General features: G+C 49.8%; 1 protein-coding gene across 1 annotated transcript in view; it reads right to left on the reverse strand.

The window, feature by feature from the left end:
• Positions 1-1,593: 1,593 nt before the first annotated feature.
• The window catches only part of LOC133353438 (BTB/POZ domain-containing protein KCTD2-like), a 41,253-nt gene continuing 16,306 nt past the window's right edge, over positions 1,594-26,540 (reverse strand). The window contains exons 4-8 of the mRNA XM_061569702.1: positions 13,788-13,896; positions 10,779-10,867; positions 7,106-7,201; positions 5,806-5,928; positions 1,594-3,551 (exon numbers count right to left, since the gene is read on the reverse strand). Of these exons, the coding sequence (XP_061425686.1) occupies positions 3,519-3,551; positions 5,806-5,928; positions 7,106-7,201; positions 10,779-10,867; positions 13,788-13,896 (450 nt within the window). The 3' untranslated portion in view covers positions 1,594-3,518. The remainder of the gene's footprint in view (positions 3,552-5,805; positions 5,929-7,105; positions 7,202-10,778; positions 10,868-13,787; positions 13,897-26,540) is intronic.

Here is a 26,540-nt window from a genome sequence, read left to right on the forward strand (position 1 = left end):
TTTGACCTTCACGCGCACACTGCAGAACGAAGCTCACGTTCAGAGGGTACATGCGAATTTGATTTGCCGTGAAAGAGCGGCGCTTTGTTGACTTCGCGTTCCGAGCACGGTTGGTGACGTGCTACGCAAAAGAAGTTCAACATCACACAAGGCTGCCAATGGGGGCCCGCACAGCGTCTCTGGCGTTACTCCCTCGCTCTCCGCACCGTGTTATTCCGCTGCCCGTCGCCGTGAGTGCAATGCCCTCCCTGACCCCCTTGACGCGCCCTCAGAGACACGACGCTCTCCCACACGAACGCAAGCCGCTCCCCCCCCATAGCAGAAGAACTGAAACTGGAAAAGATAATCACACATTTCATGGCCCAATAACAATCCGGCAAAAGCACACCACACTGACTAATAGTAAAAGCGAAACACGTCTAAGCTCTCACTGCACTTGCATTAAATTACATGATCGAGGTTCATGTTACCGGGGCTGTATAAATGATGGCGCGATCACTCTTTAAAGTCTACACGGATGGTTCTGTACTAAGCCACGGGCTGACTGCTGAGCCAAGTCGAGGCTTTTTCATTCTTGGCACGGTTCCCCATCGGAAGCCGCCCAAACACAGCTGGGCGGGCTCGGCAATTGACGGAGCGCCGCCTCTTTGTAAGCAGTCGCCGCACGACACGTGGTGGTGCTGCCGGAACGTCGCGCGGTACCCGGTGGCGCGCCGTGCTGCGTCGGGTGGATCCGACAAGAGCCCGGGCCCAATTGCTCCGCTGAACTTCCGCAGCGCCCGTTTCTGGAGATTTGTAACCATCGGGGAGGTGGCGGAGGAGAGCGGGTTATATTACAGGTAGCACTGTCCACATGAAGGTGACGAGTGTTGGTTCCATCGCTCTTTTACCCCACCACAACCGCCATCACCACCACCACCAGCACCACACTTTTTCCTCTGCAATATAATTTCCATCAGATCCACGCACATCAACACTGATCACTCTCCAGTTCCAGCCGTCGCTAAAATTCAAAACAAACGAAGCCGAAGACTTTCGAAACAAACCCAAGCCCAGGAACAAACGACCAGACTGCCGCCACTTCTCTGCACGGTCACAACAAAAACAACAATAAGGTGACAAGGAAAAGGCACGACTCGGATGACACAAACAGGAAGGCGGTGGAGGGGAAGCTGCAAGGCACCCAGCACACACACCCCACACACACCCCCCCAAACACACCCCAAAGACAAATATCCCCCGTGTAGCCATAACAGACTGTAGGGGCAAGTGCTGTTAGCGAGCACCTAGAAAGGCAGACAAGGCACACAAGGGGGTGCGTGGCCAGCACCACGCCCGGCTGCCTTTGTCTCCCCAGTGGCGATGGTTACACACCGCACCAGGTACTCATTTGAGGCTGAGTCGACCTAGGGGAGGCCAAGGACCGGTTCAGATCATCGTCACTGGCGTTGGCCGTGAGCGGGAATCAAACTCGGTTCGCCAGGTTCGTAGTGCAGCGCACTAACAGCTACACAACCGCGCCCCACACACATCCCCCCCACACAGGTCGGTGAACAGGTCCACGGCGAGTCAATATCGGCACCCCCCCCCACACACACCGCCCCCCTCACTCACAACCCATCGCTTTCGTAGCCCTCAAAACAATTTCAGATGGCGGCAGATGGAGTCTACCCGGTTAAGCCGTTTCAAACTCCTCAAAGCCTTGCGTCAAAACGTAAAAAAAAAATCGGTTCCTGAGCACTTTTTGAGTCGGATACAAACGGGCTGTCGGGACTTTGTTGTGTGGCTGTGTGGCGTGGGCTCACAAGGGAAGGCACGGCATCCACAGCCGCCCCCACTCAACCCCACGCTGCCGTGGCGAGTGAGAGCAGAGAGCGAGAGCTGCTCTGAGCAACGAGCGCTCTGCATAGAGGTGCCGGGCGCACAGCAGCTCCGTGGCTCGATGCCTCGGTGTGGCCGAGTGAACAGAATCCCAACGGGAGGCCGCAAACTCAAAGACGTTGGGGGCCCAGCCCAGCCCGGACGTTGTCACCCCGGTTGCCAGATGCCCCTGGCGGTCTAGAACACAACCAGCTCGCGCGCACAGGACGGGGGTGGCGATTGATCTACAACGGCAGCAGCGAAGCCAGACAGATGATGAAGAAGTTTTTACTCCACAAATGTCACACCGGTGCAACGGACGCACGAGGAACGGGCAACTTCGCGAGACGCGATCCCGAGAAAAAAGATGACACGAGAGTAGTTTACACGTTTTCGTGGTAAGTGCTTAACGATGACGATGATGAACAAGCAGCAATTTTTCCCACACTGCTTTTTAAATTTCCTAAAAGCGCCTCTGTACATTACCTCATTTGCATACTTTCTGCTGCAGACATCAGCCCTTTGTTTTCCCTCAGATCAGAATTAATTAGCCTGCGCGCCATCTCGACGGGAATATGTGCCGGGAAAATGACGCGATAAGTCCCTCTATGTACAGGAAAGGGGGTGGTGGTATTGTGTTCTGCCGACCGAGATAACTTCAAAACACCATTGTGCAGACACACAGCAGCACCTAGGAGCGAGCAGAATCGGTGCATGCGAGTTGAATACACAAACACCAGAGTTCAAAAGGTGCGCCCACAAAATCGCGAGCATATATATATATATATGGCACTGCTGCTCACCAAAAATTAACAGTCTTCTGCAGTCTTCTGCTTGTTGTTTTGATTCCTTTGTTTCCGTTCTTTTTGATGTTGTCGTCGTCGTTGCAGAAACAACGTTCGGCGGGCGGGCAGATTCGCGAACCAACCGTGATTCCAGCGTAGGGAAATCGGCCGCGGAGTGAGAGCGTTTGGGGGCCGCCTGGTACACATTGCATATTTTTGCTTCCGAAGCAGAGCATTACAAAAAGTTTCATACGGAGGCTTCTTTACAGTTGCAACAAAAATAAAAAAGCCTTTTCAACGAATATAAACGCGCTTCAACAATTTAAACACTCGGCTCCCAGTAAAAAATTATTTTTTTTTGCTAAGGCAGTGAACGGGTGGAGAATAACGGAGAAAATAAACTTCCCTCTAGCCGGGCGTGCGAGGAGGTTGCCGAGGTCCTTCACCATCTCAATCTACTGCAAGAGCAAAATTACGATCACAGGGGGGAAGATCCGCCGGCTCCACAGTCATGCAAACCCCCCCCCCCCCATGCAGCGCTCGCATCACACCGCCGCCAAAAGCGCTACCGAGAGCCGCGTGCGCATCACCGGGCAGAAGCTACTGGCGTATGCATTTCGTGACGCGGGAATTCGACGACGGGAAACAAACATTGTACTCGCGCGTGCGCGCGTGTGTGCGTGCGTGCGCGTGGTGAAAAAAACCAAGACCCCAGATAGAAGATACGACTTGTGCGGTAGAGGGGGGGAAGTGAGCGATGGGGGCGCCTCCCTCTGGTGCGTGCCTTGCGGTCGGGAGGCAGAACTGGCCACGAGCTGTACGTGCCCGGGGACGGCTCCGCCACGGAGCGGCGGGCGTGGCGCGACTCGGGACTCACAGCCTCCGCGAGCCGCGCTCCAGCAGCATCTGTGCGGACACCACAACACAGCAGCAGCACAGCGCCACTTTGTTATTCCGCTCGTGTGCCCAGTAGGGCCTCGTCGAGTCTCAACTCTTATTTTCTACGAGGATCCTGCCAAGCTTTCGCAGTCAGGGGCGATGCTGCCGAGGTATCCTATGATAGACTTTGTGGTAAGTGCTGTTTGCGGGCGGCACCTATGAAAGCCAGCACGGCACACGAGGGGGTGGGTTGCCAGCACACCCCCCCAAGCACCCCCCCCCCCGCACCCGGCCCCTCCAACCACCCTCCCGCGCCCGCCCCCCCAACCACCCCTCGGCACCCCCTGATCCGTGGATCAAACAAATCGTTTGAGACACGGCCAGCGTCCGGGAACAGAGCGGTTGACGCGAACACTGGTCGCAAGAGGTCACACGTTTGGCGCAAACGGACCTTCGCCGACTGTGCGTGACGAATGAATAAATATCCTGTGCTCTTTGCCCGTGTGTTTCATCATGTGGGGGTGGCGGGGACTGTAATGGGTGGGTGGCGACGCTAGATAATTGCTGCTAACACTGGGGGTTTTTCGTGCGTGTGGTAGGTGTTAACATTTGATTTTTATTACTTTATTCCAATTTGTATTTCTCCCGTTAAAAAACAAAATGTTCTTCAAGAGTGGGACATTTGTGGGGCTGAAACATCGCTCAAGGAGTGAGTCAATGGGAGAACGACGATTGTTTGAGGTGGTTTTCGCTTACCGAGCAACATTTTCGCGGAACGTATCTTACTCCTTATATTTTGACGGCATTTCGTGTGTTGCCGTTTTCACAACTCCTTCTACGGCACGCTCGGTGTTTTGCCATGCTTGCTGATTGCGTCACCATTGTAACTCGGCCGCGCTATATGCCGTTTTGTCATTTCCGGAACCCACGTCGCCCTTGCAAATGAGACTCCTCCTCTTCTACTCCACATAGCCTTACGTTCTCACCTGGGTTAAAAGACAACATCAACTTGAACCCTCTTCATATTCTTGGTTCTTTCGGTAAAGTCACGTAGAAGGGAAATACTAAAATAATAAATGTTTTTATATATATTTGGTTCTTTTATTACTTTATTATTTCCCTTCTACGTGACTTTACCGAAAGAACCAAGAATATGAATCCCTGCAGTCACGAAAGCTTTAAATCGAAATTTAACTTGAACCCTCTCAACCCTAACGCAATGCAATCTTCTCCCCCACAAGTGGGGCAGGCTGGAGGGGGGGTCACTCAGGCCCCCTCGGCCGCCTTCCCCCCCCACCCCAACTGCCACCTGCGTTCCACTGCCGCCATGCCTGGCGCCGTTACAGCCCCAGGGACGAGATTCCCGCGCAGGTGTCTCTGACTCTCGTGCCGAGGGGCTTTACAACAATTGTAAAATTGTACGCAAGATGATGGTGGTTGAGATATAGAGTGGGGGTCGTTATTAAACGTGGCGGTGTAGCTGTGGTGACGGTTAGGACAGGCGGGAGAGGTTAATGAGGGATGGGGTAGTGATAGGAGTTAGGATGGGGGTAGTGATTGGAGTAGGGGTAGTGATTGGAGTAGGGGTAGTAATAGAGGTAGTGATAGGGGTTGGGGTAGGCCTGGTCGTAGCTCGGGGGTAGGGAGTAGGATGATGATGCTGGGCTAGAGGAGAAGAGATGGAGGTTGTTTTAAGGGAGGAACAGAAGTAGGTTAGTGAAGGCGATTCTTGATTTCTCACAGCTTCGCGTTCGTAACATCTCTCATTTTTAACGGCTAACTTGCATTGGTTTTCCCGTCTCGTTCGCAGGCAAGGGGAGCGGTGCGAAGCCAGTAAGAGAAGTGATGCGACCTGCAGAGTGGCTGTGATTGAACTCAGTGTGGCGGATGAGAGACCAAACGGTCGATGTCCGGTCGACCCAAAGTCCCCGACACAATGGTGGAGCAATCAACGAGCAAAGTTCACTGGGATAGTAACCACGGCGGCAGCGATAGAAGAGCGATGAGCAGGCGACTGGCCGCCAGTGAGCGACTGAGCGAGCCCTGGATCATCAATCGGCCGGACTGCTTCACGCTGCGCTCCGCCCCAGATGAGAGAGCAACAGCAGGCTCCAGCCAGAACCCCCGCTTGGTGCAGCAGCAGTGAAAGGTTGTTCGGAATTGAGGACGAAGGGGCCGTGGACTAGGGAAACAGAGCGAGTGCCTTGTCGAACTGGCTGACGACGGACCGGGAGACGATGGACCGGGAGACGACGGACCGGGAGATACACACCAGCCTCACCTCGCTGCTCGGTGTGCTGTACTGGGGGCCACTGTCCTCCCACTTGACCTCGCGGGACACGATGAGCAGGAACTCGGCTTGCTGGCTGCTACCGTAGCCATACGGCGCCCCGATGCTGATGAGCTGCAACGAGGGCGCGGTTACGGATAAGAAGATGGGTGTGTGTGTGACGTTAAGCTGTGACAATCGAGCGCGTTTGGGGCAAGCCGTGACATTCTTCCAAGTGCGCGGCACTAAGAGGGGGGGGAAGGGGCTGCGTTTGGGAGACGCGGCCCTGCAGCGGTTTTCACCGGAGCGGTGGCGATGTTGCTGTGTGCGCGTAACTCCAACAAAGGGGCGCCGCTCTAGCTTGGAGATGTTAACTCCCCCGCCTGGTATGTAGGAGGTCGGAGGTTCGCCTGCTGTATATTTAGAGTTTGCATGGCTCTCTCTCTCTTTCTCCCCATGGTCGAGTGGATTTTTTTCCAGGTCCTCCGGTTTTTCCCCTCCATGTTTAGAATCGACGTCACACGTTTAGAGTTAATTCTAGATTTGAAGTTTTCATGATTGCAAGGATCCATACTCTTTGGTTCTTTCGGTAAAGTCATGTAGATGAAAATAAATTTTAATTAAAAAATGTATTATTATTTTTATTTTTCATCTACGTGACTTTACCGAAAGAACCAAAGAGACCGTTGAGAGTTATTTTGCTGCAATACATGTCCACGGGATAAGCCTCATTGAGCTATCATTTGTGATGGCCAGGTCACGTCTGAAAAAGAGCTACACAGCTCAATGGGTCCTTACACCAGGTAATTTTTTAAAAAATAATTGGCAACTTCACGACCATGACGCTGGCACCAATGGGCCTAACTCTTGCAAAAGGACGTTCCAGAAGGGAGGTGGGGGGAAATCTATATACGTCCACCGCGTATTTGGAAGGGCGACGCGCGCCCTCGGCAGTAGTAAAACCAGGGGCACGCACCACACCGCCGGATCCGAACCCAAACCTCTGCGAACAAAAGAAGTTCCACATACATACATAAGACGTTCTACATACACACACACATAAATACACACACAAAAGTTCTACACACATACACAAGAAGTTCTACATACATGTATACACAATAAGCTGTACATACATGCACAATAAGTTCTAGATACATATATACACAAGAAGTTGTACACACATGTATGCAAAAGTTCTACATACATACACAATAAGTTCTACATAATACATAAAAAATAAAAGGAGTTCAACATACACACGTGTACAAACCCCGAGGTTGCTCTACTGGGGGGTGTCGTCGTCTCTCACCTGCTCAAACTTCCAGCCGTCTGACATGGTGGAGACCATCTGCGTGAGCTCCTCCTCCTTGCACTGCAGCACGCGGTAGATGTGCTTCACGCAGCCCTGGGGCGGCACGCGGACACGGGGCGGGGGGAGCGCGTCGTACGTTCACTTGGCGCTGTCCTTCGCCCGCACCTCCGATTACACTCACACACAGACTCACAATCACATAGACTACTCAGACTGAGACACAGACTTGCACAGTCACATAGAACTCAAACCGAGACCCATAGTTTGTTCTGTCCTTCGCCCCGCAACCCTAATTAGCATGGTTGGGCTATGTATGGCGGTGCGAAAGAAGTTCAACAAACAGTTTACATACAAAGACTCACACGGAGACCCAACGGCTCACCCCGAGACTACTCGTATCAAGACCCATAGACGACTCATATCGAGACCCATAGACTCACACAGACCCACAGACACACCCCTATACGACTCGTATCAAAGACCCATATACTACTCATATCGAGACCCGTAGACTCACACAGAGGCATACTCACACAGAAACCCATAGACGACTCATATCGAGACCCAGACTCACACAGAGACCCATAGATTCACACAGAGACCCATACTCACAGAGAGACTCACACAGAGACCCATAGACTACTAAAATCGAGACCCAAAGACACACACACACGTACTTACATACAGGGGACGTGGGACTCGAGCCCACGCCGCTTGTCAATCTGTAAATGCCCCAAGCACGTGGACGCCCATCGCCCCCACACTGCGAGTCCCATGCTGCTTCCCCTCCCGTCTGAGTCACAGTTTGACGATGCCAAACTGTTGACTCGCTAGAAATCGACTCGCAGTTGTGTTTGACTTGACGCAACCCCACCTATTTACATGGTAGTGCTGCTATAATCACAACCAATCTATTTTTCATTGTTCAGTGTTACTTGTCTAGCTTTGTCGATTTTTATTTGGTGCCTTCGCGACTAACACTGTAACATGCATTTTTCACTCATTGTCATGTTTTTATTTAATTCACGAATTATATTATCAAGCTAAAACACAGTAATTATAAAAGAATACGTAAAAAAATCTACGGTACAATCACTAATTATCATGAAAAATGTCAGTCGTGTTGGTGTTTTCGAAACTACTACCCCCTCAACCGCTCAAGTCCCACTGAATCAACGATTGCTGGCATAACGCGGCTTTTCCACAACGCGGTATTCTTCATGGGAACGCAACGACCACCGCGCTGTGCTGTAGGAGAACAAATAAGACCGTACAACACTTGATTTCTCTGCCGCTCTTCCCCACGATTGCACTCGCCTGGCTCTCTGGAGGTCTCTCACCCTGACCACGCAAAATAATAACCACGGAACGTGGCTCACAGCACCAACGTCACCCGCTCAGCCGGACCTTTGCTTCTACTGGAAACCCGACGTGTACGCCACGATGGCTTCCCCCAATCAAGCTAAACAATTTTTTATTTTACCAGGTCAGGCCCACTGAGCTATACAGCTCAACGAAGCGGATTGTCACGTGGAAATGTATAGCAGCCAAATACTTTAAATGTGTGATGTTGATTCTAAATGCATGATGTTGATTCTAAATGGGGAGGGAAAAACCGGAGGACCCGGAGAAAAATCCACGTGACTACGGGGAGAGAGAGAGAGACACGCCAACTCCAAATACACAGCAGGCATCAGGGTCGGGATCGAACCCACGACCTCCCGTATACCAGGTGAGGTAGTTAATATCTCGCCACCGCAGCGTTCCAATAACCACGGACACCAATAGCATGCGGGATCAGATTGTTGCCCCCGTCACTAAAAGTACGGTGAACAATAGTCAATCACATAGCCTTTGCTCGAATAGACATCGCACCGGTGTAACTGTATTTCTAATTGACAAAAATTTGGGAGCGGGTAGCCATTATAAAAGAAAGCAGCACAGAGGCTCGTGGTAAAGGTGAACATGGAAGGGCCATGTGCTGACACCCTAAATGTTGTTTCCCTTTCCGGTGAAATCGGAAAGCTACTTTAAATGGAGTCTGAACAACTCTTGCCGTGTCTGCGTCCAACTGCGAGGTTCTTAAACCGCGGCCCTGGGGGGAGAAGCGTTTACGGATAAACGCAGGCGAGCGAATGTACTCCCCCCTCGGGGCGAGAAGGCAGCGAGTGATATCCGTGTTCTTTCTTCTTCTTCATCTAAGAAGGTATATTTAGTGAGCAATAAACAAAGTCGGATTGATGGCGACAGCGACTCCAAATCCTCAGCTCCCCCGCGGGCACCGACTGCAATGCACCCCCCCTCCCGTGGCGTTTGGTCGACACGTTTTGAAATGTCGCACAGCCTCAAATGGGGCACACGGGGGAGAGAGTACCACATTCCCTCCCTCCCCCCTCCTCCTCGTCGGCGTGGAGAGGCGGAGAGCCACTTTTAGCAACACGGTGATAAACTGCACACAAATATCTGGTCACAATCCTTCCTCCCTCCCCACCCACCAACCACCCACCCACACCACCTTTCATCTGTGGCTCGTGAATATGCCACAAACTTGATTTTATTTGGGAAACACAAGTTTGGTAAACACAAGTGTAGTCTTAACCCTCGCATATGCACTAGAACATCACCTGACAGGAAAAAGCTGCTGTTCACCACGATTCCACCTTTCTAAACACAGCGCCGAGGAAAAAAAACCGAGACAATTCCCACGAGGTCTCGTCCAAACGAAGCCACGCAGACGTTTGCTTACAATAGCCCACGACACTATAAACACGCGCGCACACAAAACTATTCGTACGTTGGCAGCCACACACGCGCGCGCCGATAATTAATCGCAAATAGTAAAACGGCGAGTAATTTATCTCGCCAAAACCGCAACAAAAAAATGTTCATCGTCGTGATCGTCCGTGATCTGTCCACTGCTGGATGAACCCTCCGCACGTCATCGCACTCGTGTTCTTGCTCTGCCTGCCACAACCCACGTCACTCCTGCATAGGAGCCGACCTCACCGTGCCACCCCTCTGCAATGGGTTGGGCTTCTCCCGTCATGCTTCCTCCTGTGGCTGCCATTGCTTCACCGATCTCAATGCAGGAAAGTGAGCGATGACAAACTCGCCGACATATCCGCGATCGATCACAAATGTTCCCCATGATCTGATACGTGATAAAACCTATTCCTATGTTTTCATACTTTGATAGTGGCAAAAAGGTCCCATTTCATACTTACCGGTTAAAAAAAAAAGACATGATTCGAATCCTGCCGACAATCCACGGGGCGGGCGATAAGACGGCCCGTCACAGAAGTTGGCGGTTCCAATCCGGCGGGCCGACCCTGATCGATTACCATGGTTGTATTAAAACGTAAAGCACGTGGCTGCCGTCCGCTTCCCCCCCCCTGCCGCCAGACGGCAACTTGCAACAAAGAGGCTACCGCGTGCTCCAAGTTCACCAAATTCGACCCCCGAATTGCCGAGAGACTGCAGGGACGCCGTGCAACGAGCAGAGCCTTGTGGCTACGCGCAAGAGGAAGGGAGGGAGCAGGAGGGAGGGGGGCAGGGAGCAGGAGGGAGGGGGGCAGGGAGCAGAGGGGCAGGAAGCAGGAGGGGAGAGAGGGTTTACAAACACGCCGACCTCGGAGTCGTTAAGGCCCCTGGAAGGGCATGAGCCATGTACCTGGGCCAACTTGTTCCTCTCCCGTATCTGCTCCTTCACAAGCAAGACTAGCGACGCCACGTTGTAGAACTCCGCCTCCACCAGAACGCCTGCGGGGTAGCCAACAACAACAACAATAACGACTACAATGACTACGACAACAACGATGACAACTACAACAACGAAGACAACGACAACAGGGACAACGACAACTGTCGTTCACCACTCAATGGCGGTAACGTCACCATGGCGCTTGTGCCATGGAGGCTACTTGAAGTGCTGTGAAGCGTTAGAGGGTACGTGAAGCGTTAAGAGGCCTGCCGCTGACAGGTCACAGAAACATAACCGGGTGACCATGGGTTGCCTGACTGAGATGATTGGAGCAAACAATACATCAGCCGCAACACCGCCCAGCCACACACCCTCAGCAACAGCAGCAACAACAAACTACAACGACCATTTATCGCACTTGTTAATTTTGCTTCATTCTTTTTGCGCAAGGCGAGCAAGAAGGCGCCGTATCACGGACGCGTCCTGCGACGATTTCACAGCAGGGGGCGATGTCGCTCTCCGTGCGAACCCAAGTGAGATTAATTTGCGTGTCGTTTTTAGAATTTTTCATATGTTGACCGTGGCGTCGGCACACAAAGGCCTCCCTTTTTTCGATTGACCCTGGGGGGATCTGCCAAGTCCACTGCAAAAGCAGACGGCACGTAGCGTTGCACGGGTAATGCACACACGCATGTGCGCAGTAGTAGTAACCGGGGCATCCTGCCGGGTTTGAACTGCAAACCTCTGCAGCCATGAGCACGAGGAGCGTGCTCCCTGGGCCCTGCCCCGCACGACTTGCGAAGTGAGAGAGAGCCCCGCGTCCGTGCAGAGTGTAACGTCATCAAAACAGAGGACAATCTAAGGTTAGGGGGACAACGGGCGAGTTGAGGAGTGAGGGAGGCCCTGAGTGCCTTGGCGGTTGGCGGAGTTGTGAGGAGGGCAGTCAGGTCATGTGGCAGGCCATGGATTATGTACACGTGATGTGTATATATATATATTTTAGTATGTCTATTAACCCTTTCCCATTCCGGAAGAAAAACTAAAAATGAAAAAACTTTATCAGTACCGAGGCTCCCACAAGGCCACGCGGGGGAAGGTGTGCGGCACAGTTTTGGCGCCGGCTATCGTAGAGTGCGGCGGTACGTCTTTAAAAACAATGGTGCGACGACGGCTCTCTAAATAAAATTAACACAGAGCTGCTTACGCGTTCCGAGATTCAGCCATTAACGAGACACCACCACGCCCTGCGACTTGCAGATGTCTTGGAACGGGAAAAGGGTTAATTGGCGACTGGATAGAGCCCACAACCTGGTTCCACCTGACAACCTGGTTTCAGCAGAGGGTGCGGCTGCCTGGATGTGAGTCCAGGATCTGAGTGGTTGCAGCTTGCACAGTGCTCAACTAAAACTATTTAAACTTTTTATTTTATTCTACTTGGTAAGGCCCCACTGAGATATCTAGTTCTCTTTTGAAAAGTGACCTGGCCCCAATGAAGATTTGACTTTCGTAAAAATGTCTGCGAAATAAAAAGTTGGAAATGTTATTTATTTAACGACCTGATCCTCTGACCTGTCTTAGTGGTGAGCACAAACACAAGGTGGACAGGCTTACAGGGTACAAATCTGTTTAACACATAGTAGTAGTAGGCTTTCGAGACCAATATTATCCATAATCGAGGTTTGCCGGGTAAGATCGCGTAAATATGAATGTCGTTAAACCCGCTACCACCCGACACAACCGGTTATTCACGTAAACAAACAGGCTAATTCGTTACTAGTTCATCACACCAGTTGTGTGTTGGGAGAGTAAACCCACTACAACATTACAATTCACGAGAACCGTGACGTTTCGCCAGTAATTACAACAACAACCAGCATCATCGGGCGACAGCCAGAGTTGTGGATAAATCCTCCTCCTGTTTTGGTCTTAAATAGAGGTGGGGGTAATAAATGTAATGTCGTAGCTGTGAGCCAATCAGGTGTGAAGACCAGAAGGGGTGGGTTAATGTAGTCATATAAATTACAGTAGATATCCATTGTTGTCTGGGCACAGATCTCTTGGTGTGGAGATGTGACCATCCACCGATGCAAGGTAGTGGCACTGATGCCATCGCCGCACTCGGCCTTGCACAATCTGATGCAAATTGGAAAATAGTCGAGGGGGAAAAAAAACGATGGACAGGAAATGTCGTTGTTGGCAAATCAGCGCGATGAAGCCAACCGAGTGCCAGCAACACACCGCTCTTGGCCATGTCGTCTTTGTGCCGATAAATAGACGATGGCGCTCATTTGGAAATTTTAGACTGGAAGACATTGCAGTTCTTATTTTGTTGAATTAAGATATTTTACTTGGATATTCCCCTGTCTTGTTTTATGAGGGTATCCATTAAATCTAAATTATATAAAAATTATTAATAATTTACCTCCAGTTCACACAAGGTAACAATCTCTACCGAAATAAAACTAAACCATTTTTCATTTTACCAGGGTAAGGCCCACTGAGCCATGTAGCAGCTCATTTTCAGAAGCAACCTGGCTATCACAAATGATAGCTCTACGAAGTGGCTTGTCACGTGAACATTTACGGCAGCAGCCAAATACTCTAATCACGTGATGCTGATTCTAAACTTAAGGGAAAAACTGGAGAAAAATCCACGCGACCACGGGGAGAGACACCGCAAACTCCACATACACAGCAGGCGTTAGGGGTCGGGGGATTGAACCCACGACCTCCTTCATACCAAACGAGGGAGTTAACATCTCAGACACCGTGGCACCATTGAAATGTCCACCCCTTTGCTCTGAGGCCTGAGAGGGGAGATGATCGGAGTGTGGCAGTGGTGAAGCAAGCGGAGCCGAATAATTTTGTCGTGTTAGCGCGTCAGCATTTGAGCATGTGAGCGCGTCATAACACGAGTACGTGAGCGTGTGAGCGTGTGAGCGAGTGAGCGCGTGAGCGACGATGATCGTGACGGCTCACCCTCCTCCGTGAGGTGCTTGTTGAGGATGAGCTTCCCGTGCCGCAGGTAGTTGAGGATGGTGCTGAAGTAGGCCGGGTCTCGGTCGAGCAGGAACGCTCCGGTCTCATCCTGTGTGTGCACAGCAGCAGAGGCAGACCGTCAGCTGTCGTCTCTGTGTGCGAGTGTGTGCGAGTGCGTGCGTGTGTGCGAGTGCGTGTGGAGTGGTGGTGTAGTGGTTAGCGCGCTGCGCTACAAACCCGGTGACCCAAGTTCAATTCCCGCTCATGGCCAACACAAGTGACGATTATCTATTCAGTGACGATTATTAATGCAAAGGCCCTATTTAGAAAGATATAAATTTCAGGAACGCCAACCCCTGGTACGTTTCTAGATTCTGTCAACGTCCATTCTCAATCACGACCCGACGAGGAGCAACGCATCAGCTCTACGGTTCAATTCTGGGTACGCTTACGACACGCACGTAAAAAAAACACGCAACGCACAGCGATTCACAGCTGGCCCACGTAGCAACCGTTATCTTCACGCTCAACGACAAAACGAGACAAAAAGCTTCGTGTTACAGCCGCTCATGTAAACATTCATCTTGCGACTTCTTCGACATCACGAGAACCGATTTTGAGCGCAGCACCACCACCACCGGAAGACTTTCTGACCGGAGCGGTGGGGGGGGTTTGGCAATCGCGGGAAAATAAATTATTATTGGGTGCTTTATTTATTTATGCAGCGTACCACCGCCGGTGCATACCGCCAAATGCGTTTACATGTGCCCCACAACGTCTGGCAGTGCAGGCAAACTTCAGTGGGACCGCGAGGAGAGCCACATACCTCATGGAAAAGGGGGCACACTTGAGGACACGGTATGCGAGTGTTCATTTCTGCCGATTGTAAACACATATTTGAATGCCCTTGGCTTCATAGCACTGCCGTGCATTGCCGGTGAAAACCAGATTTCAACACGGCATGCCACAAGGGCGATACACGCAAGTACATTGAACTTCTTTCGCACCGCACGTGGCCAACCATGCTAATCGGTGATACGACCGACTCGAAGGACTGCAGGCCCCCCCACGCGCGTTAGCCTCTCGTACACGTGCGCACACACACACACGTTAATTATTCACGAAGATTCGGAGAATGACATTGTTGAGCACAGAAAACAGAACGTACAATGTAACCTGGTATAGGCCAAACATCCCAAACGCTGAAAGAAAACCTCTCCACATTACTCAGTAACAAGTAACTTTTTAACTTTTTAGGTGACTTGCTTACCACCTTTCCTAAACTTTGCACTCCTATCGGTTTTTGTATCGTTTGTTGTAGTAACTCTCTGACCCCCCCCCCCCCCCCCCGCGGCCCCCTTATTGGACATCTGTGAAACAAGAGCTTAATGGCTCTTGATATTCTCCCTCTGCCAGTCGACACCAAGGTTCTGATTCTGATTCGTTGGGTAACGACGTGACGAACCGAGACTCGCGTTGTGCCGGTGCGCCGAGGGCGACCTGTCAACGCTTTTAACGAGTTATATTTGGGCGACTTTGGAAGATAATTATTTCAAAAAGAGTTGCCGACAAAAAAAGGTGGTTTATAATTGTTGAAGGGGGGGGGGGGAAGCATCATCTGTATCGGATTAGCCGACCCCGCCACTATAACGTCCGATGGAAATGAACTCAAGAAAGACGACTACGAGGTTGGGCTGGTGGATATGCGAGCAAAAACGCAGTAGTGCAGCCATTCACTCCACGAGAGAGTAGCACACAGAGGGAGATACTCTACAGGGCAGTGGTTCACACAGCTATAGAGCAGCACACAGAGGGAGACACTCTACAGGGCAGTGGTTCACACAGCTGGCGAGTAGCACACAGAGGGAGATACTCTACAAGGCAGTGGTTCACACAGCTAGACAGTAGCACACAGAGGGAGATACTCTACAATGCAGTGGTTCACACAGCTAGACAGTAGCACACAGAGGGACATACTCTACAAGGCAGTGGTTCACACAGCTAGAGAGTAGCACACAGAGGGAGACACTCTACAGGGCAGTGGTTCACACAGCTAGAGAGTAGCACACAGAGGGAGATACTCTACAGGGCAGTGGTTCACACAGCTAGAGAGTAACACAGAGGGAGACACTCTACAAGGCAGTGGTTCACACACCTATTGAGTAACACACAGAGGGAGATACTCTACAAGGCAGTGGTTCACACTGCTATGGAGCAGCACACAGATGGAGATACTGACCCTAAATGTCCTTTCCCCCCCTAAAAAACCTTATAGCTGCATAATGTATTTTTTATGTTCCCGGTAATATAAAAATTGACTGGCATTGAAAGAGATGAGTGAATGCGTTTTATCACCAGGGCCGGCTGGCTGGGAGTGGTCTGTGGAAACGTTTGCATTGGCCGAGTGGTCCGCGGTGCCCTAAACACAGTTTGAGAACCGCCGGGCAGGCAGAATAAACGTGCGGAGCGGCCGCTCTGCCCATCAAAACCGTCGGGCGGCGGCACTTGCGAAGAGACGGCAAGACGCTGCACGATCCCTCCCGCATGTCTCCACCCGCGCAAACGGAGCGGTTCGTGACGGCAGCGTAGACCAAACCTCCCATCATTATTATCATCCACTCACCTTGCTTGCCGCTCCACCTCACGGCCATGAGCTTGCAAGTACAGTACCATGCTTTCGAGAATTGCACATTGTCTTCGTTGTTAGCCGTGGTCTATCCACCTGCCGTATAAAAGCCCGCCTCTCGATCCCACGACGATGCTACACAGCCCATGTCACTCCTGCGCACGAGCCGGTCTCCCTGCTCCATCTCTACGGTGGCCGTCCTCTCCAACGCGTTACCCTTTGTCTGCCATTCCGCCACCAATGTCATCCATCGGCTGTCGTCTCGCGGTGGCTACGTGATGTTAACTTCCTCACCTCGTATACAGGAGGTCGTGGATTCGATCATGACCCTAACGCCGCTGTATATTTGGAGTTTGTGCGTCTCTCCCCGTGGTCGCATGGATTTTTCTCCGGGTACTCCGGTTTTGCCTTCCAAATTTAGAATCAAAATCACGCGTTTAGAGTATTTGGGCTGCTATGGATTTCCACAAAATAAGCCATTTTGTTAAGCTATCAATTGTGATAGCCAGGTCACTTCTGAAAAAGAGCTATATTGCTCAGTGGGGCCTTACCTGGTAAAACAAAAACATAGTTATAGTTTTAGTTTTATAGCTGATAAGTTCTGGCGAGTAGCACACAGGAAACGTGATCTATCAATGTTGTCTTTCACTGCGGAAACTTTTGAAACTATAAAGGATACTTCAACTTTGTTAACGCTTCTATGGGACTATCGTCTTTAATGAAAAAAATAACGGATTATACACTGTAACGTGATAGAAAATGCATGTTAATAACTTCAAAAAGTCAAAGAGTCTCCACTTGCTCGCCATCATTGTCAACGCATGCCTGGAATCTTCTCCAGGCACGTTTCTTGTGGTATTGTTGCAAATTCTCAGAAGTGTTAGAATTTTTTTTAAAGCACCCTGTATATATATATATATTAATGAAAAGCGGCGCGTCCAATCAGGGTCCGCGTACAAGGGACTGTGAACACGGGGGAAGTTACGGCGGTCGGTTGCAGAGGTTCGCGGTTCGAACTGCGCTGACCCCGCACTGGTTGATACAGCACGGTGCAAACAAACCGTCAAATACAGCGCATGGTCTGCTTCACACTGGACATTAAAGATCAACCGACGGTCCTTCCAAGCGAGCAGGCCACTGCGTAGCAGCATCAACGTCCAGTTTTATTTAAAAATTTCCAATGTTGCCCACGCCATTACTCAAACTTGGATCCACGCGCTGCAGGAACATCGCCCCCCCCCCCTCGCCTGCCGTCAAACTGCTGCAGACCGTGCCCCATGGGTTGAACCACAGCGGCGCCTATCGTGACTATAGCCCCCGCGTCGTGAGTGGCACGGATACAAAACCACTGCATTATTCATTCTTATTATTACAAGGGATAACTTGGCGTTGCATGTTTCCCCAAAGTCAATTTCCTGGCTGTTAATGGCCTTATATAATTCATGAGCAGCTCGCTTCGATGTGAAACGGGGATGCGCTATCCCCAAGTGGAAGCTCATCATGACGTAGTGCCCCTAGGCCTGCAATATCCCCATCTCCAAGGCCACGCTCTGTGCCGTCGCTCCACGTACGTCGCTAGGCCGTTGAAGTTCACTCACTGCGAACATGGCGGAATACCGCTCTCGTCCACACACGATGATGTCCGCAATTTCTGCAATCAACTCATCGGCTGGAACGCTCTTTTGATTATCCGCAAACTAACTTTATATTTCCCTGCAATTTGTACATATGTAGGGAAGCATGTTGACCTTCTTGCACACCATACGTAGCCAACCGTGCTAATCGGAGGTTTGCAGATACATAGCACGGCACATTATTTATGGCGATGCAATGGGAGCCGTACGCAGAACCCTGCACCACACCAAAGGTGTACAGATTCAGCAATCACACAAGGTGGAGAACCGGGACTGTACAAAGCAATCCAGTTGGTGCTAGGGATGTACAAGGCTTGCTTTTTTTTCTTCCATTCCCGGTAACTGAATAAAATAAGCAAATGGAGCTTATGTAGAACTTCTTTCGCGCGGTATAAATCGATGCTAGTTTTTTTTCTTCCCCCGCTAGTGTACATGCATGTCTGGAGCAATAAACGTAACGTTTGTTTATAGTTTTTTTTTTCAACTGAGAAAAGAAGGGGTGCTGCTCGTCAAGAGCGGTGTTTACAGCTCTGGCACACAGCTGGTCCCGTAATCCAGCGTGGAAAAGAGGAGCAAATATCCCTCCAGCGGGGGGCCCTTCTGGCAGCCAGTGGCATGGGCGAGCGAGAGAGTGAGAAATTTCACGACCACTCCCTTCTCCTTTCAACTAAGAAACAAGGACAAATTGCCCCCCCCCCTCCCGACCTCATGCAGTGCATGCGTCCGCGCACGCCAATCGGTGCACTCATTGCTCAAATTCCACTGCTGCCGGTTACCGTGTGCCCGGCTTTTACAAACCCGTCAGATTCCTGAAATCGGTCATCGCCAGTTTAACCGGTCGTCATTTATTAAAAAACAAAACCCGAGTTAACCACTCGCTTTGTTTCTGAAGGAGAGTCGTCTTGTGACAGATTTCCCACGCGGGAAAACGCAATGGGACGATGTATTAATGAGTGTATTCTTACACTCGTGGAGAGATCCGTTTACTGTACAGTACCGGTCCGTACAACGTGGTGTGCGATCGGTTCTTGGAACAACCCCTGCAGCGGGTTCTGGGTTCCAGACTTCTAAAGGAGCCACGAGAGCAGAGAGCAGGAGAGCATCAACCATGGTCGTGGCGAGGCGTTAGGAAATGGCGCTGCTGGTGGATCGTTACGGCCTGCAGTGGTGACACCTCCGATTAGCACGGTTGGCTACGTACGGTGCAAAATAAGTTTAACATATATATACATATGTAATGTAGCTCTCAGAGACACCGTCTTGTCTTTCTGTATATTTATTATCCACTGACAACTCAACGAGTAACCGCGAGTGACTGTGTACACTTGGGTAGTTAGACGACTCTATTCTGAGACAACGTAGCTTCTAGTCTCAAGATAACTCACAGACGATGGAGACGACCCAATCCAAGGCCACCTGCCTATGTTAGCAGTTATTTCCGGCTCTCCGAGTTATATTACCTTGTTAAATGTCTTTACATTAACAGGCTAAATGTCTCACTAACGTAGCCGCTGCTCCTTTTTCCTCGATGCGGCGGTGGCGCTCGTTATTTTATCGGCTGAATGTCTCTCATTAACACAGCCGCTGCTGCGGGAGCCGTCTCCCATCGACATGGTAATCTCTAATCTCGAGCAATACAATGGCTTCTTCAGCACCGTAGCCGTGGGGTTACCATATGAGATTGACATGCTCATCTCTAGCAACACAATGGCCGAGGTATATCTGGCTCTGCGATCTTACATTTACTTGCAAATTCCACCTCTAGCCCCGCCCACTTACCCTTGGGTTGTACCCTTCTCAAACCTTTATAACCTCTGGCTGCAGTAGCTCTCTCGCTACATTTCTCCTGCCTCAGCAGTCCACCTGCTGTATTTTTTCACTTGAAGACGCTTGCTTGTGTTGCGATCGAAACGTCGTGATTTATTTTATTATTTTTCTATCTACGTGACTTTACAGAAAGACCCAAAGAGTATGCATTTCTGTAGTCACGAAAGCTTTAAGTCAAAAGTATTTACTATTCTTTAACTATTTTTTCCAGGTAAGGCCCACCGAGCTATATAGCTCTTTTTCAGAAGCAACCTTCTTGTGGAAATGTATAGCAGGCAACAAATATGCGTGATGTTGATTCTGAATGTCGAGGGAAGAACCACAGGACCAGGGGGAAAGCCACACGACCATGGGGAGAGAGACATACAAACTCCAAATAAACAGCAGGGGTTAGGGTTGGGATCGAACCCACGACCTCCTGTAAACCTGGCGAGGGAGTTAACATCTCGCCACCGTGGCACCCACGAGTCAAACAGTGAGGGCACATAACTGGAAACAGGCATTGTCAATGCCATGGTGGCTAGACACACATCAACATTCAACATCCATTCAAAACAAATATCCCCGTATAGCCTGAACACACTGTTGGGGAAAGTGCTGTTAGCGAGCACCTATGAAGGCCGGCACGGCACATGACGGGGTAAGGTGGCCAACACCACACCCGGTCCCCTTTGTCTCCCCGGTGGCCATATTTAAAAACTGCGCCAGGTACTCATTTGAGGCCGAGTCGACCTAGGGGAAAGCCCATGACGGACTCAGATAATCGTCAACGGTGTTGGCCGTGAGCGGGAACTGAACCTCGGGCCGCTGGGTTTGCAGCGCAGAGCGCTCACCGCTACTACGCCACCGCTCCCCACGCACAAGCGGCGCCGTACATACGCAAGTAGCGGGCACTGTCCAGGGAGAGGCACGGAGCGAGCTGGGAAGGCGACCACCAGTGTTGGGTTACGGGGCCAGGGAGCGAGCCAACCCGCTACACAAACAACTCGCTTCATCCGCCCGCCCGTTCGCAACGCGCGGATTTTTTTCTTTTTCTTTCCCTCCCAAACCGCGTCTCGGGCTCGGCTCGTGAAAGACGGTCCCCGCCACCGACGCGATTTGCGAGCGTTTTTATTATTATAATTTTTTTTGTACTCAGATTGTAAATGTTGTTGTGGCTTTGCTCTCCAACACAGCGGTGTGTGCTGTACTAGTGATGAATTGACGTTTTGTTTACATGACAAACCTTACTAATTGGCTGTGTCGGATGGTGGCGGGTTTAACGGCACATTTATATTTACGTGATCTAACCCCAAAAAAAAGCTGTATTATGCATATTTTTATTATTAAATTAAGAAATTTTCTGTGGCTGGCACAATTAGATCCCCCCAAAATTTTATTAAAACACTTTCAATTATTTCCCCTCAGGAGGCCGTCGCTATGTTGGAATGTGTACAGAAGAATTCTACAATGAATCCCTTTCCTGGACTCGAAGAGCCATCATCCTACAGTGGAGTCGGGCCTTACAATAACTCCTAAATTAACATTGTCGTAGACTCGGGTTGTTAGCAGCAGGTCTGCTAAATTCAGACTTGCACTTCGAGAATCCATTTCGTGTAATATCTCCCCTCCTGTCATTGCTGCCTCATTTGCCCGCTTAGTTTGTCCAGTTTAGTTCCCTTCATTGGCCTAAATAGGGTTTTAAAAAATCTATTATTTACGATACGTAAATAATATTTTTTTTACACGCGATTTAATGCTTGTAACTGTGACATTATGACCGTTCCTATACTTTGCACTCTTATCGTTTTTTTTTGTTAGTACTGTTTTGTTGTTGCAACTTTCTGACCACCGTACCCCTACTGGACATCGTGCGGGAACAAACAGAGAGCTTCACAGCTCATCAGATTTCTCCAGGACAAATAAAGATTCTGACACACATGACGTACACGACGGGCTTTAATCGCACCGTCTGTTTACAGTAAAAAAACTAGTCAAATCATTAATCGCCTCGACTCACCCAACCGGCACAACGTGTATGGAAGGCACCACCAGAGAGCTGTAACGACATGCCCCGAATGTGATTTTTTTTCCCCCTCACTCATGAATAAAGTTTCAAACTTGGAACACCCCCCCCCACTCACCTCCACCGAGGTACACGTCCACAGCACGAGAACAGCGTACTTATTTGGGGTGTAAATCTCCACTTGAAAATTAGTCGTGTCGACACGAATAACGAGCCAAAAGACGCACGTCAGACGCCAGTTGGCACTCGTGCACAGTAGACCATGGGCCGCTTGTGCGGGGGAACGCTGGCGCAGCGATTGGCACACTCCGCTACGAAACTGGCGAACAGAGTTCGTAGATTTCCCGCTCACGACCGGCGTCGGTAAAGAGTACCTCGACCGGTCGTGGGCCACCCCTCCATCGACTCGGCCTTAAATGAGCAGCTGCCGTGCACCTCCGATAAGCACGGTTCAGCTACGTACGGTGCGCGAAAGAAGTTCGAACATTGAACTGCTGCTTGTGCCACTCGCACAGAGGACTGCGGCTTCTGGTGCCAGCCCCGGCACGCAGTTTTGTTCTGTAGCCTCGAGGGATGGTTTTTTTCATCTTTTTTTTTCTTTCCCATCGCAGATTTCCGTCAAGCATTCACGAACCTGTTCATGGCTTTCATCATCGTCATCGTCGTCATCATGATCCATGGGCAGACAGCCTGTAAGGTGTCCACTGCACATTTCATCATGCATTTTTCAACCAGACTTTCAACAAAAGCGGGGAAGTATTTGCAGTAAGAAAATGTTGACATTCAGATTATTTGATGCGTGGCGTCCACTTTGTCAAATATTGGCCGTGACAAAAGTGTATTTGTTTGCTGCTGCCAGTTTTTCTACGATTCCAGTCTGATCTCCCGTCTACAGCCCTAAGACAGTTATTACCAACGTGTTGAGCTCCCTGCCAGGCTGCTCTAAGGAGGAGTTCACCCACCGGACACCGACTCGGACCACCATACGGGGGAGGTTGTCTGATTTGGCAACAGTGACGCTGCATTCTGCATGAGCCTACGCAAGCTTTAATTTAAAAAAAAGTCTTTCACAGCCTCTACTTATCTCTTATAACCAAATTATTCAGATACGGGCACGAGGCATTTGTTGGGCTGCTAATGCGCAATCTCCGACGAGTCAACGGCTATATAAACTATCAACTGTTTTTATATTTTACCAGGTAAGGCCCCACTGAGCTACTTAGCTCTTTTTCAGAAGCTACCTGGCCACAAATGATAGCTAAAAGAAGTGGCTCATCATCATGTGGAAATTTACAGCAGCCTAAATACTATAAACGCATGATGTTGATTCTAAATATGGAGGGGAAAAACCAAAGGGCCCATAAAAAAATCCACACGACCATAGGGAGAGAGACACGCAAACTCCCAATATACAACAGGCTTCAGGCTTGGGATCGAACCCACGACCTCCTGTATACCAGGCGGGGTAGTTAACATTTCCTAGCCACTGTGGTGCCCACGGTGGCTAGGAGGGCACATAACTGTGAAGAGGCATTGTCAAAGTATAATAATAGGTTTATCCCTTTCTGGCAATAAAACAAGAGGTGTTAAGATGTTCAAACACCAGACAGAAACCTTTTGCAAGGAATCAAGTCTGCATTAACCACACACGGTACTTGTGATGAACATGCAAACAAAAACATGCCGTAATTATTTGCTCTTTACCAGGAATAAAGATGAATAGGCCCATGTTCCAGGAACTACTTTGCCAACCATCTTCTTGGTTCTTTCGGTAAAGTCACGTAGAAGGGAAGTAATAAAATATTAAAAATAAAACATAATAAAACAATTCTCACGACGTTTCGGCCACAACGCAAGCAGCCGTCCTCAGGTGAAAACCAGGTCCGTCGAGGCGACAGAGTCTGACGGACCTGGTTTTCACCTGAGGACGGCTGCTTGCGTTGTGGCCGAAACGTCGTGAGAATTGTTTTATTATGTTTTATTTTTAATATTTTATTACTTCCCTTCTACGTGACTTTACCGAAAGAACCAAGAAGATGAATCCCTGCAGTCACGAAAGCTTTAAATCGAAATTTACTTTGCCAACCGTTGACTACAAGACGCGCTTATTTGCTGACGTCAACCAGCTATAGAGAAGCTTCGCTCCTCCTCCTCCCCTGCTTTTAAAGTCTCACTCCCGGTGTGGTCGATGACCACCTCGTGGAAATAAAGGTCGTGAATAATTACCGTGGAAAAATAAATGTGAGGAGTGTGTGGTTTGGACAACCCCTTCACCCAACCCCCCCAATAGATGTAATAAGCAATAGTCGTAGGCTTAATTAACTTGGCCACAGTGGGAGTCTGTGTGCGCGCGATTGCTGAACGAGCTGTCGAGACGTTTTTCCAGCCACGTGCCACCTGCTCCAACGCACTTACGATGGACGTTCTTAAAACCCCAGAGAGATATGTTAATTCGCATAGCAGGCTGCTTTCTTTTAACTATATACATTAATTATGGTTCATCGTCCTCTTTATATTCTTTCGACACTCGCTGTGTAAGAGTTGGTCAGGAACGTTTTGCTGCATGTGATTATTTAGATTATTTTGCTGCCAGAAATGTCCGCAGAGATAAGCCACTTTGTCGAGCTATCCCTTGTGGCCAGATCGGTTCTGAAAAAGAAGGTACTAGCTCAGTGGGCCTTACCTCGTAAGATTTTTTTATGAAACGATTTGTTTACCTTTCACATACTTTGCACTCCTATCGTGTGTTTGTATTGTTCGTTGTAACGTTCTGACCCCGTGCCCCGACTGGACATCTGTGGGAAAAAAGAGCTTCACAGCTTATCAGATTCCTCCTCCTGCAGTTTGAATGCCTCTGTGGTAGACAGCGGCATCTGGAGGGCAACCGTTTCCAACCACAAGCAAATGGTTATAACATTTATATTTACGTGATCTAACCCAAAAACCTCTATTTGGAGAAGCTTCATTGTGTAGGTGGGGGAGGTTTAGCCATGGGAGGAAACCGGAGAACCAGGAGGAAACCCATGCAAGATCAGGGGGAAGACGGACTTAGAATCTCCAAACAGGAGGGGTGCGCCCTTGTCAGGAATTGATCCCAGGGTCTTTTTGCTGTGAGGCACAAGGGTTACCATTGCGCCACCTTGACACTGATAATAAGAATAAAGCAATCATAATCCAGTTTTTTCTGGATTAGATCATGTAAATATGAATGTGTGTCGTTAAGCCCGCCACCACCCGACACAGCCAATTAGTAAGGTTTGTCACGTAAAGAAAACGAGCCAATTCGTTATTAGTACAGCACATCGGTAAATTGGAGAGCACGACGTTTCGCAAGTAATTAACAACTAGCCTCATCAGGCGGACAGCCAGATTTGTGGAGAAATCCTCCTGTTTCACATTTATATAAATGTATCCACATATATAAATGTGTCCACAGCCAGATTGTGGACACATTTATATTTACACGATGTAACACAAAATAACCTATATTTGTAGGAAATTGGTCGCAAAAGCCTACATGTAAAAAAATAAAGATATTTGTCACGTCCACAATATTTTATACGTAATAAAAAAAAATTACCATGGTAAAGCCCACTGAGCTATGTAGCAATTTTTCAGAAGCGCACTGGCCACAAATGATAGCTCAACGAAGTGGCTTATCACGTGGAAATTTACAGCAGCCAATTACTCTAAATGCACGTTAATTTGAAAAATGGAGGGAAAAACCGGAAGACCCAGGAGAAAAATCAAGGCGACTACGGGGAGAGAGAGATTGACATGCAAACTGAAAATATACAGCGGGCGTCAGGGTCGGCATCGACCGCACAACCTCCTGCATACCAGGCGATGGAGCTAATATCTCGGGGGCCTCAGAGGCACGGTTGACAATGCCGGGGTGGTGCACAATGACACCAGTCGTGATGCCGTCACTTACAACGAATCTCCATCTCGCACACGCGAGGAACACGCCGCGTGGAAAGAAAACAAGAGTGCACCTGGCGGCCTTCCTCTCCGCGCGACCGGCGTGGGTTCTCCGCCGGCCTGTGTCCGGTGGCCGAATCTCGGTGCACACGTGTGCTGCACCCCCCGTGAAGAGACGTTCGAATAACAGGCCCCACCCTCTCCCCCGTTCCCTATCCTTGCCGAGGCAAAAAAATAATAATCGGCCGCAAAAAGTCTTGGCAGTGGAAAAAAAAATAAAAAGCGTTGCTGCGGCAGGTGCCGCAATTCAAATCCAGCTCCAAAATTTAACATTTCAGTTAGAAAGACCATCCTGAGCTCCTGGAAGAATCATGGGGCCCCCTCATTCACCCTTTGGCACAACTCCCTACTCACCCCAGCAGCTTCAGGACACCACCTGAGTCTGAAACTGAAGAATAGGGAAGGAGAGTTCACCCAGATCTGGGACCCCCTTGTGAATGCCACTCCAGAGACCCCGAGTTCACTCGACCGAACTTGAAATGAGACTCCCCCGCCCCACTTTCCCCCTTCCTTCCCCGAAGAGATCTGAAGCACCACATACCGCATAACGCTACGGTCCTACACGTCCGCTCACCTGTCACAGAAGTTGTACCCCCCCCCCACCCCTCGTGGTTGGATCAATAGAAATAAATTACAAAAATAAATTGAGCTCCAAAAAACAAAAACGTTGTTTCTGCAAT

This window comes from Lethenteron reissneri, chromosome 44 (assembly GCF_015708825.2).
Source record: "Lethenteron reissneri isolate LAM-NWPU_2019-01 chromosome 44, ASM1570882v1, whole genome shotgun sequence".
NCBI classification, from domain to species: Eukaryota; Metazoa; Chordata; class Hyperoartia; order Petromyzontiformes; family Petromyzontidae; genus Lethenteron; species Lethenteron reissneri.